The following is a 16,021-nucleotide window of genomic DNA, read 5'->3' as shown; positions in this document are numbered from 1 at the left end:
AGCGAGCAATTTGAAATTAATAATAAAAATAATAAAAAAAAAACCTCTTAATTTCTTTGGAACGCTCACGTATTTTGGATTGGAATTTCTCCCTGGTGACGAGATTTTTCTCTAAGTTGCGGACACTGACTTAAGGAGTTGGGACTGCTTCACCAGAAAAACAAATATATTTGGGTTAATGACTGAAATTCGCACCGAGAGAACGCTTATCATTTCTCAGGGTTGTCTACTTGACGTTTCCCTCAGCGATTCGTGACCTGCATTGACTACCCGAGTGAGAACAGTCCCGCTCTCGCCCCTGGTCAATGAACCACTTCCCCGAGAGGTGATTACCCCCAACTGTAAGTGCGCTGTATATTAATATTTGCCTTTCGCGCGATAAAATCAACACCACCTCAATTGCTGTTACCATGGAAACCACAACAGCGTTCATGTACTATATTTATACGAGAAAAGAATTAAAAATTTTCTTTTTCTTTTTTTTCTTTTCTAGGGGAGGACATGGCTCCGATTTTCCGATGTGACCTCACCTCTGAAACGAAGCCTTTCTCTGTGGTCCCCGACGCCAGTCCGATGATCACCTCTTGCGATCGATCGCATTCATCCCCCGTAGCAATGCCGTGCACTGTTCCGGGGCCCGGTTTCACCCCCTCCGTGTCTTCGCACGACTCCTCTCCCGACCTGTCGCCAATCGACTCGTACATCAGCTCTCCCGCCGATGCCAGAGACTCCGCTACGACTGCTGTGTCCGGATGTGCGGGCCGAACCGATCTCGAAGCGACCCCAAGCAAGCCAAAGATCTGGTCTCTGGCCGACACGGCTACCAACAAAAGTTCCAACTCGACTACACTTCCCGGAACATATCCCGGATCAGATTCGGTTTCGGACTATCCCGGTAACTACAGTTCAACGACAACAACACAGTGTGGGTGGTTTTCTTCTGCCGAATCGGTGGCCCCTCGAGGTTCCATGACGAACTTTGTGAACAGTGGACATTACTCTTTAAGTGCGTCTGTGCCTGCAGACATTCAGGGAACCTATAACTGTGTTCATGGATTCAACCCCGTTTCACTACAGACTGACACCCCTCCTCAGACTCCACCCAATCTGAAGGTGCCCTTCCTGGGTTCAACTGGAGGATATTTAGGATCTCAGCCTTCATCTCATCTTTATCTTGGCCAGGGCTCGACCTCTTGCAGCAACCTGTCTTTGTCCATGTCAGGTAAGAGTCACGTGTATTACTCTTTATCAGGGGTATTAGCATATATGCATAATGCGCCTGTTTCTTTCATCATGTCCGTTCGTCCATCCTCATGTATTAAATAATTTAACTCAGAGTGGATGGATTTTCATGAAATTTTACATTTCGCTCAAGAAAAATGATTTGTTGAGCCTACCGAAATTTCATTAAAATCCGACCAATAGAAATTCAGAAAATATTATTTTTTCATCCACATAGCGTATGCTATCCTATACCTTATATTGTAGCTGAAGCATTGGATATTATGTTTGTTGCCATGCGCTGATAACGAAACGGTCCCAATTCGGGAATAAAAGTAGTTGCTTTTGCTCTTATTTTTGTTATAAATCATGAATTATTACTATTTCCTAACGTGTCTGAAATGTAACTCACTTCATCCATTAACTAACTTGTTATCAGTTTACTAAATACATAAATCATGAATTATTACTGTTCGTTTATTATATTAAAAACAGCGGAAACGTTAAGTACGTGTTCATTTCAGGTGTTATTAAAATCCAGGAAGAATAAGTAAACTGCATTACGAAAGCGTTGACAGTATTCTGCGATTATTTAATTTATTAAATCACAGAGATTGAAATATATGTGTGGCATTTATGGTCCCAGTAAAGTGCCCAATTAGTATATATTATTCGAATTACTACTCCTGCTTTTCAGGACTTGCTACGTTTTGTAGCCAAATAATGTCTAATTTTCCCCCTTGTTGTTTAAACCTTCTGTATACGCAGTGTCTGTGTACTCTGTTTCATGTACGCATGTACACTCTCACCACAAATATTACGTACTGACCCTTACCGAATATGGGGGAAATATTCCTTCTTTTGGAACAGTTTTTTCCAAAACAAACCAGCCTTAGAACATGCAATTTACAGACATGGAACAGTGATGCCTTACAGCCTGGGTTGCCTCGATAGTAATCCAAATAATAACAGTCCTCCGCCATGCTTTAATGATCCACACAATGCGCAAGGACTACAAATTTCGATGTGAAATTGCTCAGTTATGCAAATAAGTTCATAGAGAGGGTCTCAGAACAGGCTGTTTAAACTGTTAACGGATTTGCATGTTTGAACAGGTTCTGCGTGTGTCTTTTGGTGATAAAACCACTTGAAGTCAGAACGATAATAGTAAGCAGAGCCAGAGCATGGCCCTCATAATGGCAATAGATTTAGCTCACTACATTAGATTATACTTTAAGTTACAGAAATTCTCTGTGCATGCTCATTACTCTAATGAGTAATGAGCATGAACCCCACCCACAGAGAAAATTTCTGCGCATGCTCATTAGAGTAATTGCAGTATTTTTCCACACAGAAATTTTCTACACATGCTCATTAGAGAAATTTTCTGTGAATGCCATTAGAGAATTTCCACAGATAAATATTCAGCGCATGCTCATTGGAGTAATTCCACAGAGCAATTTTATAAAGCATGCTCATTAGAGTAATTTCAGTATTTTTCCCACAGAGAATTTTTCTGCGCAGGCTCATTACAGTAATTGTAGTAATTGCCCCAGATAAATTTTCTGTGCATCTATTAAATTAATTGCTGTAATTTTCACAGAGAAGTTTCTGCGCATGCTCATTAGAATAATTGCAGTAATATCAGCAAAGAAATATTCTGCCCATACTCATTACAGTAATTGTAATTTCCGGAGAGAGCTTTTCTGTGAATGCTTATTTGAGAATTCCCACAGAGATATTTCCAGCGCATGCTCATTAGAATAATTCCACAGAGAAATTTTTAGCGCATGCTCATTAGAATAATTCTGCAGATATTTTTTGGCTCATTATAGTAATTGCATTAATTTCCAATGAAGAATTTTCCGCGCATGCTTATTTGGGGTGATTCCACAGAGAAATTTTCTGCGCATGCTCATTAGAGTAATTGTAGTAATTTCTCGAGAGAAATTATCTGTGAATGTTCATTAGAGAATTCTCACAGAGAAATTTTCTGTGCATGGTCATTAGAATAATGCAACAGAAATTTTCAGCGCGTGCTCATTGAGGTGATTCCACAGAGAAATTTTTTGCGCATGCTCATTAGAGTAATTTAATAATTTCTGGAGAGAAATTTTCTGTGAATGCTCATTAGAGAATGTCCAAAGAGAAAGTTTCAGCGCGTGCTCATTAGAATAACTGCACAGAGGAATTTTTGGATGATTAAAGAAATTGCCCGAATTGCTCCTGAAGAATTCTGCGCATGCTCATTGGAGTAATTTCAGTAATTTCCAAAGAAATTTTCTGCGCATGCTCATCAGAGTAATTCTATAGATAAATTTTCAGTGCATGCTCATTAGAATATTCCCACAGATCAATTTTCTGCGCATGCTCATTAGAGCAACATTTCTGATTTTTCTTTTCTTTTTTTATTTTCCAGTGAATAAAATTCACAGCAGTTTTCCTGTGAACCACAACAGCAGTCTACCTCCAGCCACCTCCCATCACAGGACAGAGTGTCTGGCAGAAGAATATTCCGCACATTCTCACTACAGACCACATCCAGTTCAGTGACATCTACCGGCAGAGTCTCGCTGTAGCCTGATGTAGTGTTAACACTAGACTTGTTTTCTCTCCTGTGTTTCTTCACCATGGAACTGTGGTTTTTCGAGTGGGTGAAACTCACGTGGGTGTTTTTTTTTTTTTTAATTTTATGTTTCTTTGGTAGACTGAAACCGTGTACAAAAGACTTACTTACTCTGCTGCATTCTGATAAATTATTTGGAACAACCACTGTAATTATGAAAGCTGTTCTAAGGGATCGAAAGAAGCAATAAATTGTAGAGGTAATGTTTTATTGTGGTAGATTCCTGTATACAAATCCAACACTGGAACTAACATCAAAAGTACCTTCAGGAAACTGGCTGCAACAAACCAACTTTGTAGTTCTGAAATAAATTTCAGTAAAAAAGAGTATCCCAAATCGACTTCTACAAAACCTGATACACAACCATTCTTTGTTTTTAAAAATCCTATTTGAAAAAGGATTTTTAAAAAAATTTAACAAGTTAAAAGTTTTTTCCAAATTTGTTTATCGACAGATGGCAGCACTACCGGCATTAACGTTAGATTCCACAAGAAGTGCCACCCAAGATTATAGAATACTTCGAATGAACAGGTTTGATTATTTGACGTGCAAGTCTGAAAGTGCAAGATCAGGGATATCTGTTAGTGCTCAAATTACCCCATTGTGTGAAAGCTGTTTTGAAATATCACTGAGACACGAGTCCTCAGTGTGATGTGATTATGCGTGCGTGTGTTCTAAAGCTGGTTTATCTCTTTGTAGAACTTACACATCTTTCGCTAAAACAGACGAATTGAGCGCTTTAAAAAATATTCAGTAAATTCAAACCTTGAAATTTATTTTTGTAAATATTTATCAATTTCGCACCTTTTCCAGAATTTTTCTCTCATTTTCTGTCATCAAAGCATCCTTATATTATCGGATTTGCTTGAACAATTTTCCAGTTTCATCAACAGATGGCACTTGAGGAAAACAGCGGAAACTTTGTGGTTAACCATAATCTTTTTTTTTTGTGTGTGTGTGTGTGTGTGTGTGTGTGTGTGTGTGTGTGTGTGTGTGTGTGTGTGTGCCCGTGTTCAATTAGAGGGTTTTGGGTACAACAAACGGACCCCACTGTTGTCATAATTATTTGTCATTAATAACAGAGTTGTTATCGCGTGCTTATCCACCTTAGAAGATTGCTGGATTTGCTTAGCAATGAGCAACGCATCCATGATTATTATGCACAATAGCCTCCACAGCAACACGTGTTTGAGCTTCATGGAAGTAATAATCATGAAGAAGACAATTACTTTGAGTACAAAATGGCTTCGGTTATTAGCAATAAAAGCAGACGAGAAAACGGAAGATTGCCACATTAATTATTTCCTTTTGTTTAATTATCTGCACGGTTTTTTTTTTAAAGTTCCCTCACTTACCGCACGAATACTATCTGATTTAAATTATCGAGGAAAAGGTCTCCTCCCCTTTTCCCCTTTATTTACTCCGACCCTGTGGCGTTTTTCGAAAACCACAAGCGACAATCAAGTTCGAGAGAAAGAGGCAACGAAAATAAATCACACAGACGAACAGACCTCTTCTGAAACGAATCATTTTTCAAGGAGCCCAAGACAGCGATATCTCATGAGAGTGTGAGTAATTTATCTTCCAACAGCTGCACCGCTGTACACACATGCACAACCATCAAAAACAACCTTTTTCACCGCAATGAACTGAACAATAAAAGACACCAGAAACATCTGTCCGTTCCAAAAACGACGTAGCGTGTTTTTGAATCACGTGCGCCAAATTGCAAATCGGTGTCATGAAATTGATTGTTTAAAGAACAGTAAAAAAAAATTAATAACAATAAATAATAATAAAAATAAAAATTTGAAACTGCCAAAGTGGGAAGTGAAACAACTGTTCAGGAACAAACAAAAAAGTTACAAGAATGAAATTAAATCGACTTTAAAAAAAAAAAAAAACAGCGCGTGATATGCCGAAATCGAATGTTTATGAACCAACTGAAAAAAACTTTGCAGCCGCTTGAACTGAAATCGGCTGTTTATGAACCAACTAAAAACGAAATTCACGTCAGCACGTGACTGAAATCGATTGTTAATGAATCAACTAAAAAAAAATGCTAGCACGTGAACTGAAATCGATTGTTAATGAACCAACTAAAAACGAAATTCGCATGTCAGCACGTGACTGAAATCGATTGTTAATGAATCAACTAAAAATAAATGGTAGCACGTGAACCGAAATCGATTATTTATGGGTCACGTGATAGCTAAAACAAATGCTAGCGCGTGAACTGAAATCGATTGTTTATGGATCAATTAAAAACAAATGCTAGTGCATGAGCTGAAATTGATTGTTTCAATTTCAGAATTGAACTAAAAACAGAAATGCAAGCGCCTAAACTGAAAAACAGATTGTCTATGAATCATCTAAAAACAAATGGTAACGCGGAACTGAAATCGATTGTTTCTTGAGTCATCTAAAAATAAATGCTAGCCAGGAATTGAATTCGATTGTTTATGGCTCAATTAAAAACGAATGCTAGAGCGGGAATTAAAATGAATGTTTATGAATGGTTTAAAAACAGACATTAACTGGTCAACTGAAATCAATTGTTTATAGATCAATTAAAAACAAATGCTAGTGCGTGAGCTGATATTGATTGTTTATGAATCACCTAAAAACAGAAATGCAAGTGCGTGAGCTGATATTGATTGTTTATGAATCACCTAAAAACAGAAATGCAAGTGCGTAAACTGAAAAAAATTTTGTCTATGAATAATCTAAAAACAAATGCTAGCGCGGAGTTGAAATCGATTGTTTATGAATCGTTTAAAAACAAACATTAACTCGTCAACCGAAATCGATTGTTTATATATCAACTAAAAACAGAAATGCTAATGTGTAAACTGAAAAATAGATTGTTTATGAATCATTTAAAAACAAATGGTAAGGCGTAAACTGAAATCGATTGTTTAGGATCAATTAAAAACCAATGCTAGCGCGGTAGCCGATATTGATTGTTTATGAATCAACTAAAAACAGAAATGCTGGCGTGTAAACTGAAAAACAGATTGTCTATGAATCATCTAAAAACAAATGCTAGAGCGTTAACTGAAATGGATTGTTTATAAATCTCTAAAAACAAACATTAGCTCGTGAATAAACTAAAAACAGAAATGCTAGATCATAAGCTGAAAAATAGATTGTTTATGAATCATTTAAAAACAAATGTTAACTCATCAACTGAAATCGATTGTTTACAGATGAACTAAAAACTGATATGCTAATGTGTAAAATGAAAAATAGATTGTTTATGAATCATCTAAAAACAAATGCTATTTCAGAATTGAAATCGTTTGTTTATGAATTGTCTAAAAACAAATGGTAGCATGTTAATTGAAATGTATTGTTTATGAATCACTAAAAACAAACGTTAGATCATGAATTGAAATTGATAGTCTATAGATCAACTAAAGACAGAACTGCTAGTGCTTAAACTGAAAAATCGATTGTGTATGAATCATACTGAAACAAATGCTAGCGCGTGAACAGAAATCGATTGTTTATGGATCAATTTAAAAACGAATGCTAGAGCATGAACTGAAATCAATCATTTATGAATCGTTTAAAAACAAACGTTAGCTCGTCGACTGAAATCGATTGATTATTGATCAACTCTTATCACAAAGCCAGCGCATAAACTGATAAATAGATTGTTTATAGATCTACTAATATCAGAAATGTCAGCGGGTAAACAGATAAATAAATTGTTTATGATAATCTAAAAACAAATGCGAGCACGTGAACTGAAATCGATTGTTTATGATGCTGAAAACAAATGCTACCGCGTGAATTGAGATGGATTATTTATGAATCGTCTGAAAGCAAACGTTAGCTCGTGAAGTAAAATCGATTGTTTTTTTAGGTAAACTAAACAGAGAAATACTGCTTCGTGAACTGAAAGCAATTGTTTATAGATCAATTAAAAACAGAAATGCTAGTACATAAACTGAGAAAAAAAAAGATTGTTTATGAATCAACTAAAAGCAAGGGCAGCGCGTGAATTGAAATCGATTGTTCATGATTAACAAGTTAGTGCGTGTACTGAAATCATTTGTGTATGAATCATCTAAAAACAAATGCTAGCTCGTGAACTGAGATCGTTTGTTTATGAACGAACTAAAAGAAATGCTAGCACGTGAAATGAAATCGATTGTTTATGATCAGCTGAAAACAAATGCTAGCGCGTAAATTGGGATAGTTTGTTTATGAATCGTCTAAAAACAAATGTTAGCTCGTGAGCTGAAATCGATTGTTTATAGATAAACTAAAAACGAATGCTAGCGCATGAACCGAAATCGATTGTTTATGAATCGATTTCGCTTGAACTGAAATCGATTGTTCATGAATTTACATGCTAGTGCGTGTACTGAAATCATTTGTTTATGAATCATCTGAAACAAATGCTAGCGCGTGAAATGAAATCGATTGTTTATGATCAGCTGAAAACAAATGCTAGCGCCTGAACCGAAATCGATTGTTTATGAATCTGTTAAAAACGAATTAGCGCGGGAACTTAAATCTACTAAAGAAACGACAAAAAAAAAAAAAAAAAAAAAGAAGAAAAAAGCTAATTATAGTAGGAAACGAATAGAAAATGCTCCAAAAGAAGCAGAGTTTATAATTTTTGTTGTTGAAATCGAAATTGAATTAAAGGTAATTAATTCTATTATAAACCCGACTGTTGCAGCCTTAGGGTAGTTTTGCCTCAGTTTATATTCATCACCATCCACGCACTTTATCTTAAAACATTCTCAGCTCACCTAAACGGTGCAGTTTCCTCCCAGCGGGACGCATATAAACTAATCCATGTTGTGCGCAATGGCCCTCTCATACGTTTTAAATTTACGACTTGTCCCGAAGTTAGTAATACCGGCCCTGTACAATAGGCCTAAAGGCTGGTGTGTGTGTTTCTGTCACGGTGACAGCAGGGTCGACATAATCAAGGACCGACCCCTATGTCGACTTTGATGTCATAAACGAAATCGTTTTGTGTACTCCCATAAAAATAAATCTGCTCATATTAATACTTTTGTTCACAAAAATGTCATTGGCATGATGTAAACAAGTCGTCTGAAGGGCTTCACGAGGAATTATTCGTCTTTTGGATGAGGACTGATTAACTGACCGCACATTTTCTGCTACCGGTAGAGGGCGTTAGTCGTATATTTTACAGTCTGCTTTACTTTACCTTTTGGTGTTTATGACCGAAATTATTAAGAAGTATGGGGCGAATAAGGAGAAGGAGAAACCATAATTTGTAGGTGACATTGTTCGGGAGGGTTGGTAATCTCGTGGTGCATCTCTAAGGAATAATTTATCTGTCTTTTATGAATCCACCTGTTCCTTCGGTGGGTTGTAAATTTTCATACAAGCCTTTCATTTGTCTGGCAAGAGGATGTTTATATTATGTCTTGTTTTCTCCTTCTGTCTTTCTTCATCTCACCATTGGACATTGCGCACAGGAGAAGATCCCGGACTTGGGTTCTTGCAGGTCAGGGATGGCAGGAGCACGTGTTATGAATATCTTCGAAGGTACTGGAGGTGGTTATAGGCAACAAAAGTCGTGAACACATTCTTGGAGAGAATGAAAAGACAGCTTCGCTCTGCGGGATGTTGACCCGGGCCTCCGTCGGACACACACACACGACTTCCGTGTACGAGGCGGGAGGTCAGTAGAGGAACATTCGTCAGCCCCAGCGAGTGACGTCATCTGAGAAAATGATTGGGGTAGTGGTAAACCACCACGGGCGTGTTGAGCCTTTGAAGTCAGTGGGTTCGATTAATTGTTAATTTTTTAGCACGATTGGGCGATTTTCTGGTAAAACAGGATGTAGTGATCCAACTAGCCGCAAGAGGTCTCTGTTAGCGGGGTTTATTTGCAAGTATAGAAAGAGATTTTCAAAAATGAGAGAAGATAAACTGCTTTGACCATATTTAACTCTCCCAGAGTATAAACACAAAATGTATTTATTTTTTTAATTATTAGCAAGCGCAAGGGCGACTAAGGTTATGAGGCTGCATTCATTTTTTAGATCTGCAGTGCAGACAGAGCCTCAGATGTTTTCCAAATGGTTGGTAGAGCGCCGAATCCACTGCGCTACAATGGGAGGAAGAATTTTTATATAGGACGGATTAAAATTAATATCGCTCTATTTTAAATATTTGAAAAAGAGTTTATGTATAGCATTCGGAACGTTTTTCTTGGGTAAATATATATATTTTTTAACTGGCACTGCTCATGCGTGAAGATTTTGAATAATTATTGATTGAACGTATATATGAACGTACTTAAACTTTTGTCACCAAAAATATGTAAATCTCTTTTCAGGCCACTTGAAGAAGAGTTTATGCATAGTACTCGAAACGTTTTTCTTGGATAAATAAAGTAGACAAGGATTATGCATTTTTTTTTGTATGCGCGCGCTGCAGATATGCTTTTAAATTTTTCATCGTTTCTTGACTTAATCCGAGCTCGAACTCCCTGATAGCTGCACTAAACCATCTCGGTTAAAGCACCGCGCATGCGTGGAGATATTGAATTATTATTCATCATGTATATATATATATATATTATATCAATGTGACCTTAAACTTTAGACACCAAAACTGATATCTAAATTTTGTTGTGATCCTTGAAGAAGAGTTTATGTGTGCACTTGAAACGTTTTCTTGGATAAATAATGTAGGCAATGAATATGCAATTTTTTTTTTTTTTTTTTTTTGCGTGAGCGCGCTGCAGATGTGTTTTTAAATATTTCATCGTTTCTTGTGACTTAATCCGAGTTTGCACTTCCTAATAGCTGCTAAAGCACCGCGCTTGCGTGGAAATCTTGAATTCTTATTCATCATGTATATATATATATATATACAGTATATATAAATGTAACCTTAAAATCTGGTCATCAAAACTGCTATCTAAATTTTGTTTTGACCCGTGAAGAAGAGTTTGCATATAGCACTCTAAACGTAAGTATCTTTTGTGTGTTTATTATTTCTTACGTGCATATCTAGCAAGGACTTTTCTCCATACTGTCGCGAAGACCAACAATGGCAGCCGTTGTTCCTTGGGGGGTGAAGAGAATTTTTTTTAAGCGATTAGTTTTTATGGGGAGCTATAAATTAAGCGTACTTCCCATTTAATAGATGGCCAAAGGACAGAAGCAAAAGAATATTTTAGTCACAAGGGCTCTCGGCATTTTTTTTTCGTAGTCACGTGCACCAATCGGACCAACGCTAATTGGGAGTGCTCCGTGTCCTCCTGGCGCATTTTGCATACACAATGAGGCGGAAATCGGCGTACTTGAGAAAAAATTTATTGAGACCGCAGACATTTCCACGTTGTAATTAGAGGTCAGCCATGTTGCTCCGACATTGGCGACGCAATAAATAATCCCAAACAAAGAACTCCTGAGACCAGGCGAGCCCGTAGATATGAACGCAGCGTTCCGTCACAACACATCCGCTGTTCTACACTTGCGGGCGACGGAAAATTATGCTTCCCTCCGAAAAGCGTACCGGAGATAAGAAATCAAGTCATTCGTATTCTGAGTGACGGCTGCGACCATCTACGTGAAAGAAGAAGCAGCCGAGAACAGACCAATCAGCGCGAAGCATTCTCTTCAATGGAATTTCTTCAATCAACAAAGCCCGCGTTTCAGCCTGCATTTCTCATTAATATGTTTTTATGACTCATCGAGCGACTGAAGTGCTGCAACACGGACTGAGATCCCCCGAAATACAACAAAAAAGTAATCACGTGATATGAATTCGTTTTTTTTTTTTTTTTTTTAAATAATGTAACAGTGGCGTCCCTCTCTCGAAGTTTGGACCCCTCAAAAAATTTTTCCCAGGTGTTCAATATGTTCAAGAGTGCGTTTCGAAAACGTGCCGAGATCATTGTTCTGTATCCGATACTTTTCATGCGGAACTGTACATTTTAAAAATTAAAAAAAAATAAATAAATTTTCTGTTTATACTCCGGGTTAAACGGCGTAATAAATACCCGGAGACCAGCAATATTCGCCATCTGGTGGTGAGCGAGACGTTGCAAGGTGTTCTGTTATATTTTTACGAAACTGGTGGTTGTAAAGTTTGCGCAAAAGTATTAATTTGGGGGGCGCGGCTTCGACTTTTACTTTTTCGATATAATGAAGAGCGTCCCGAATGTCGTTTGTTGTGTCAAACCACAAACGCCAATTTTTGCGAAGACGATAAAAAACAGGTTTAAACTGTGGATTATTGAGGACATTGTCAAGCAAAGGGAATTTGAAATGCACTTTGTGTCATTCTCTCTCTCATCCTCCCCTCTCCTCTTTTTCTTCCTCTCTCTCTCTTTCTTTTTATTTCTTTGTTGTTTTCTCTCTCTTTTTTTCCTTTTTCCACTTATTCCTTCCTCTGTCTCTCACCCTTTTCCTCTCTCGTTTTTCTCTTTCTTTCTATTTTTCTGTCTCTTTTTTTTTGCTTTCTTCTTTCTCTCTCACTCAGTCACTCTCTCTTTATTTCCTTGTTTTTCTCTGTCGTTTTCCCTCTAACTTTTTATTTGTTCCTCTCTCCATTCTCTGTCTCTGTTTCTTTTGATTTCGTTGTTTTTCTCTCACTCTTCTCTCTCTCTCTCTCTCTCTCTCTCTCTCTCTCTCTCTCTCTCTCTCTCTCTCTGTCTCTATTTATTCCTTCTTCTGTCTCTCACCCTTTTCCTCTCTCTCTTTCTTTTGCTTTCTTCCTCTTTTTCTCTGTCATTTTCCCTCTAACTGTTTATTTGCTGCTCTCTTTCTCTTTCTCGTTCTCTCTTCTTTTCTTTCTATCTTTCCGTCTCCTCTCTCTCTCTCTTTTCATCTCTGTTGGTCTCTCATCTCTCGCTCTCAGAATTTCTGTTTGTCTTTCCGTCTCTCTCTGTTTCTCTCATTCTCTCTTTCTTTTGATTTCTTCTTCTTCTCTCTCTCTCCTCCTTTCTTTCATTCTCTCACTCTCTTTCTCTCCTTTCTTCTTTGATTCTTTCTTTCTCTCTTTCTTCCTGTCATTTTCTCTGTCTCTGTTATTCGTTTCGTGTTTCTCTCTCCAACTTCTTTCTGTCTTTCTTTTTCGTCTTCTTTCACTTTCTTTCTTTTCATTTCTTTGTTTTTCTATCTCTCTGTTTCAATTTTTCTGTCTCTCTCTTCCTTCTTTCTATTTATTCCTTCCCATATCTCACATCCTTTTCTTGTTTCTCTCTCCCTCAACCTTTCCCCCTCTCTCTCTCTTTCTCTCTCTCTCTCTCTTTGTTTTTCTTTCTCTCTCTTCCTGGCTGTGCCTTTTTATTTGTTCTTCTATCTCTCTCTCTCTCATTCTCTTTATTTTCTTTTCATCTCTCTGATTTCTATCTCTCTTTTTCTCTCATTTTATCTCTGTTGGTCTCTGAGTTTTGTTTATGTTTCTCTTTCTCTTTCCTCTTATTTTTTTTATTTTCTTTCTCTCCCCTTTATTTCTTTAATTCTTTCTTACTCTCTTTCTTCCTCCGACTTTTCCTTTCTGTCTCTCTCTCTCTCTCTCTGTCTGTTTTTCCTCTCTCTCTCTCTCTCTCTCTCTGTCTGTTTCTTTCCTCTCTCTCTCTCTCTCTCTCTCTCTCATCCACTTTCTTTCTTTCTTTCTTTCTCTTCCTCTCTCGGTATGTCTATCTCACTCTCTCTTCCCTCTTCATCTGTTGTTCTCTGCCTGTCTGTTTCTCTCTCTCTCTCTGTGCTTTTTCTCTTTCCTTCTCAATCCTTTTCTTTTCTTTCTTTCCCTGTCCTTTGCTTTTCTCTCTCTCTCTCAGTGTTGACTTATAAACAAGCAGGAAGTGCAACTGAATAAACCTGTGCTGTTCAAACAAACAGGCGCAATTTAAGATGTTCCAACTTTATTGCCCCCTTTTGCCCCTGAAGAACCGCTGTGGATTTATTCAATTGCCCCGTTGCATTTTAGCATTGGACTGGAATCAGTTATCACTCAGCGGCCTTTTTTAACCCCCCAAAGATGGGGAATTAAGTGCACTCAAAAGCACCCTGTGTAGTGTACCGAACACGTGTCAAGTTTTTCTGGTAAGCCAAAAGTCAAACATTAATTAAGCGGGTATTTGCGGTGCTGTTCACTTGTAGTGCACGACTGAGGAAACTCGTGGTGACTCGTTTCGCAATATGTGCTTGACGCAACTTGGTTCGCGTTTCTTGTTTCTTAGAAACCGGTGTGGTGACGTCACGCTCATCAACCGCAAAGAAGGTAATCTGACTTTTGCGCGTTTTTCCTTTTTCTCTCATTCCACTCAATCCATCAGAGAAGGTGACGTCATGCATACCAAATAATGACACTGACAGATGGCTGACTCCGACCACACACGCGCACACTCAACAGAATTTCTCGCGCACTCTCTGATGAATGTAGGGAGCTGTTCGGAGTGGATCTTCTCGAAGCCGATCATCCGATGTCAACTGACTTCTCCAATTAACAAGAAAACGTTGCCACGGGGGGGGTGGAGGGGGGTTGTGATGCTGGTGTCAGGGATTTCTTCATTATTTCGCGGCCTACTGCACAACACAACAGCTTTACGTGTTTGCTTTAATAGTAGTGGACAGACAGACAAATAGAGAGAGAGAGAGATAGACAGAGAAGGGGGACGAAGACTCAGAAAGAAAGAAAAAGAAAGACAGAGAGATACAGAAGACGGATAAAAAGGGAAAAAGATACAGAAAGAAAGAGAGAGAGAGATACGGGCACAGAAAGAAAGGGAAAACGATATAAAAAGAAAAATCAGAGAAAGAAGAGAGACAGAGAAGGAAATATAAGTAGGAAGAGAGAAATAAAGAGCGAGATACAGAAAATCTAAGAGAGAGAGAGCGAGAGAAACAAGGACCCCGAAGGAAAGAGAGAGAGACGAACAGAAGAAATATAACTGGAGAGACAGATGGAAAGGAAGGGAGATGCAGAAAGAGAGATAACAGAACGAAATATGAAGAGAAAGACAGAAAGAAAAGGAGAGAGAGAGGTATTTAAACATTAGGAAATATAGATAGAAAGAAAGAGGCAGATAGAGAAAGACAGAGAGAGACAAACATAGAGACAGATAGAAAGACAGAGAAAAACAGACAGGAATAAAGAGAGAGAAAAGGACAAAGAATGAGAGAGAGCAGAAAGACATACATAGAGAGGAAAGAGAAATACAGAAAGGCAAAGAGAGAGAGAGAAAGGTCCTTTGTTGATGGAAGGAAAGACAAAGTGTGTGACGGTGAAAGAGAGAGAGAGAGAGAGAGAGAGTAACGGCGAACGAAAAGAAGAAGAAAAATATTGTGATAGAGAGATGGACGGAGAGGGAAGATGAGAGAGAGAGATGGAAACATATCTGCGCTATAAAAGCGTATCTGTGCGAGGGAGGTCATAAACGAGCACAAGTGCGGCTGTGTCGTGTCTCAAGACGCACACTTCGCATCGCTGCGACAGACCTCGAATATGTCGAGCCGCGTTTTACGACGGAGGGTCAAAACGGAGCAAAAAGCATCGGAGGGAGCGGCGCTAAATCAAGACTTACCTCTGCGACGTGTCACGGCCTGACAGGGCTACTTAGGCCTTAAGGAAAATTTAAAGCGTCCGGGGAAATGATCGCGATAATGAACGCATAAAGCGGCGGAAGGCCTCTCGTCAGGGCGGACGGCAGGGTCTCTTGGCGGACAACCTCTCTCCGCTACTGAATCCCTCGTCAGTGGCCGCGGATTAGATTTCAGCGTCGCGGACTCGTCATTAAAAGGGCTTCGCACGCAGCTGTTGGCCCACGGATAACGGGGGTCATTAAACGCTATCTTGGACGCCACAGGTCACCGGCGGATGTAAAAACGAGCGAGCGTTAAACAAGAGGGCGCTCCACGACACACCGCCGGCTCTTTGTCTCCCTCAATCCGCCCCGCTTATTATTATTTCTCTCACTTTCTGTCACTCTTATTCTTCCTCCCACTCGAGCCACCAGTTTTGTTTCTTTCATCCTCCCCCTCTCCACGTCTCTCTCAGCCCCCCATTCTGAGCACGAATTGGGACTCGGACTCTTTCTTTCTTTCTTTCTACGAACAGGACAAATTCAATCGGACGGACAGAGAGAGAGAGAGAGAATGAAAGGAGAGCATAGGAGAGAAATGGGAGAGAGAGAGAAAAAGGAAGACAAAAGAAATA

The 16,021-nt window shown here is 38.7% G+C and overlaps 1 protein-coding gene across 1 annotated transcript in view; it reads left to right on the top strand.

The window, feature by feature from the left end:
- The window catches only part of LOC150082582 (uncharacterized), a 33,236-nt gene extending 29,403 nt beyond the window's left edge, over positions 1 to 3,833 (top strand). Inside the window, exons 5-6 of the mRNA XM_090378699.1 lie at positions 494 to 1,222; positions 3,641 to 3,833. Of these exons, the coding sequence (XP_090234825.1) occupies positions 494 to 1,222; positions 3,641 to 3,774 (863 nt within the window). The 3' untranslated portion in view covers positions 3,775 to 3,833. The remainder of the gene's footprint in view (positions 1 to 493; positions 1,223 to 3,640) is intronic.
- The last annotated feature ends 12,188 nt before the right edge of the window (positions 3,834 to 16,021 follow it).

Source organism: Mastigoproctus giganteus, chromosome 7 (genome assembly GCF_048544385.1).
Source record: "Mastigoproctus giganteus isolate SK-2022 chromosome 7, ASM4854438v1, whole genome shotgun sequence".
Classification (NCBI taxonomy): domain Eukaryota; kingdom Metazoa; phylum Arthropoda; class Arachnida; order Uropygi; family Thelyphonidae; genus Mastigoproctus; species Mastigoproctus giganteus.
The sequence above is the reverse complement of the archived record's forward strand: the minus strand, read 5'-3'. Positions and strand labels throughout refer to the sequence as shown.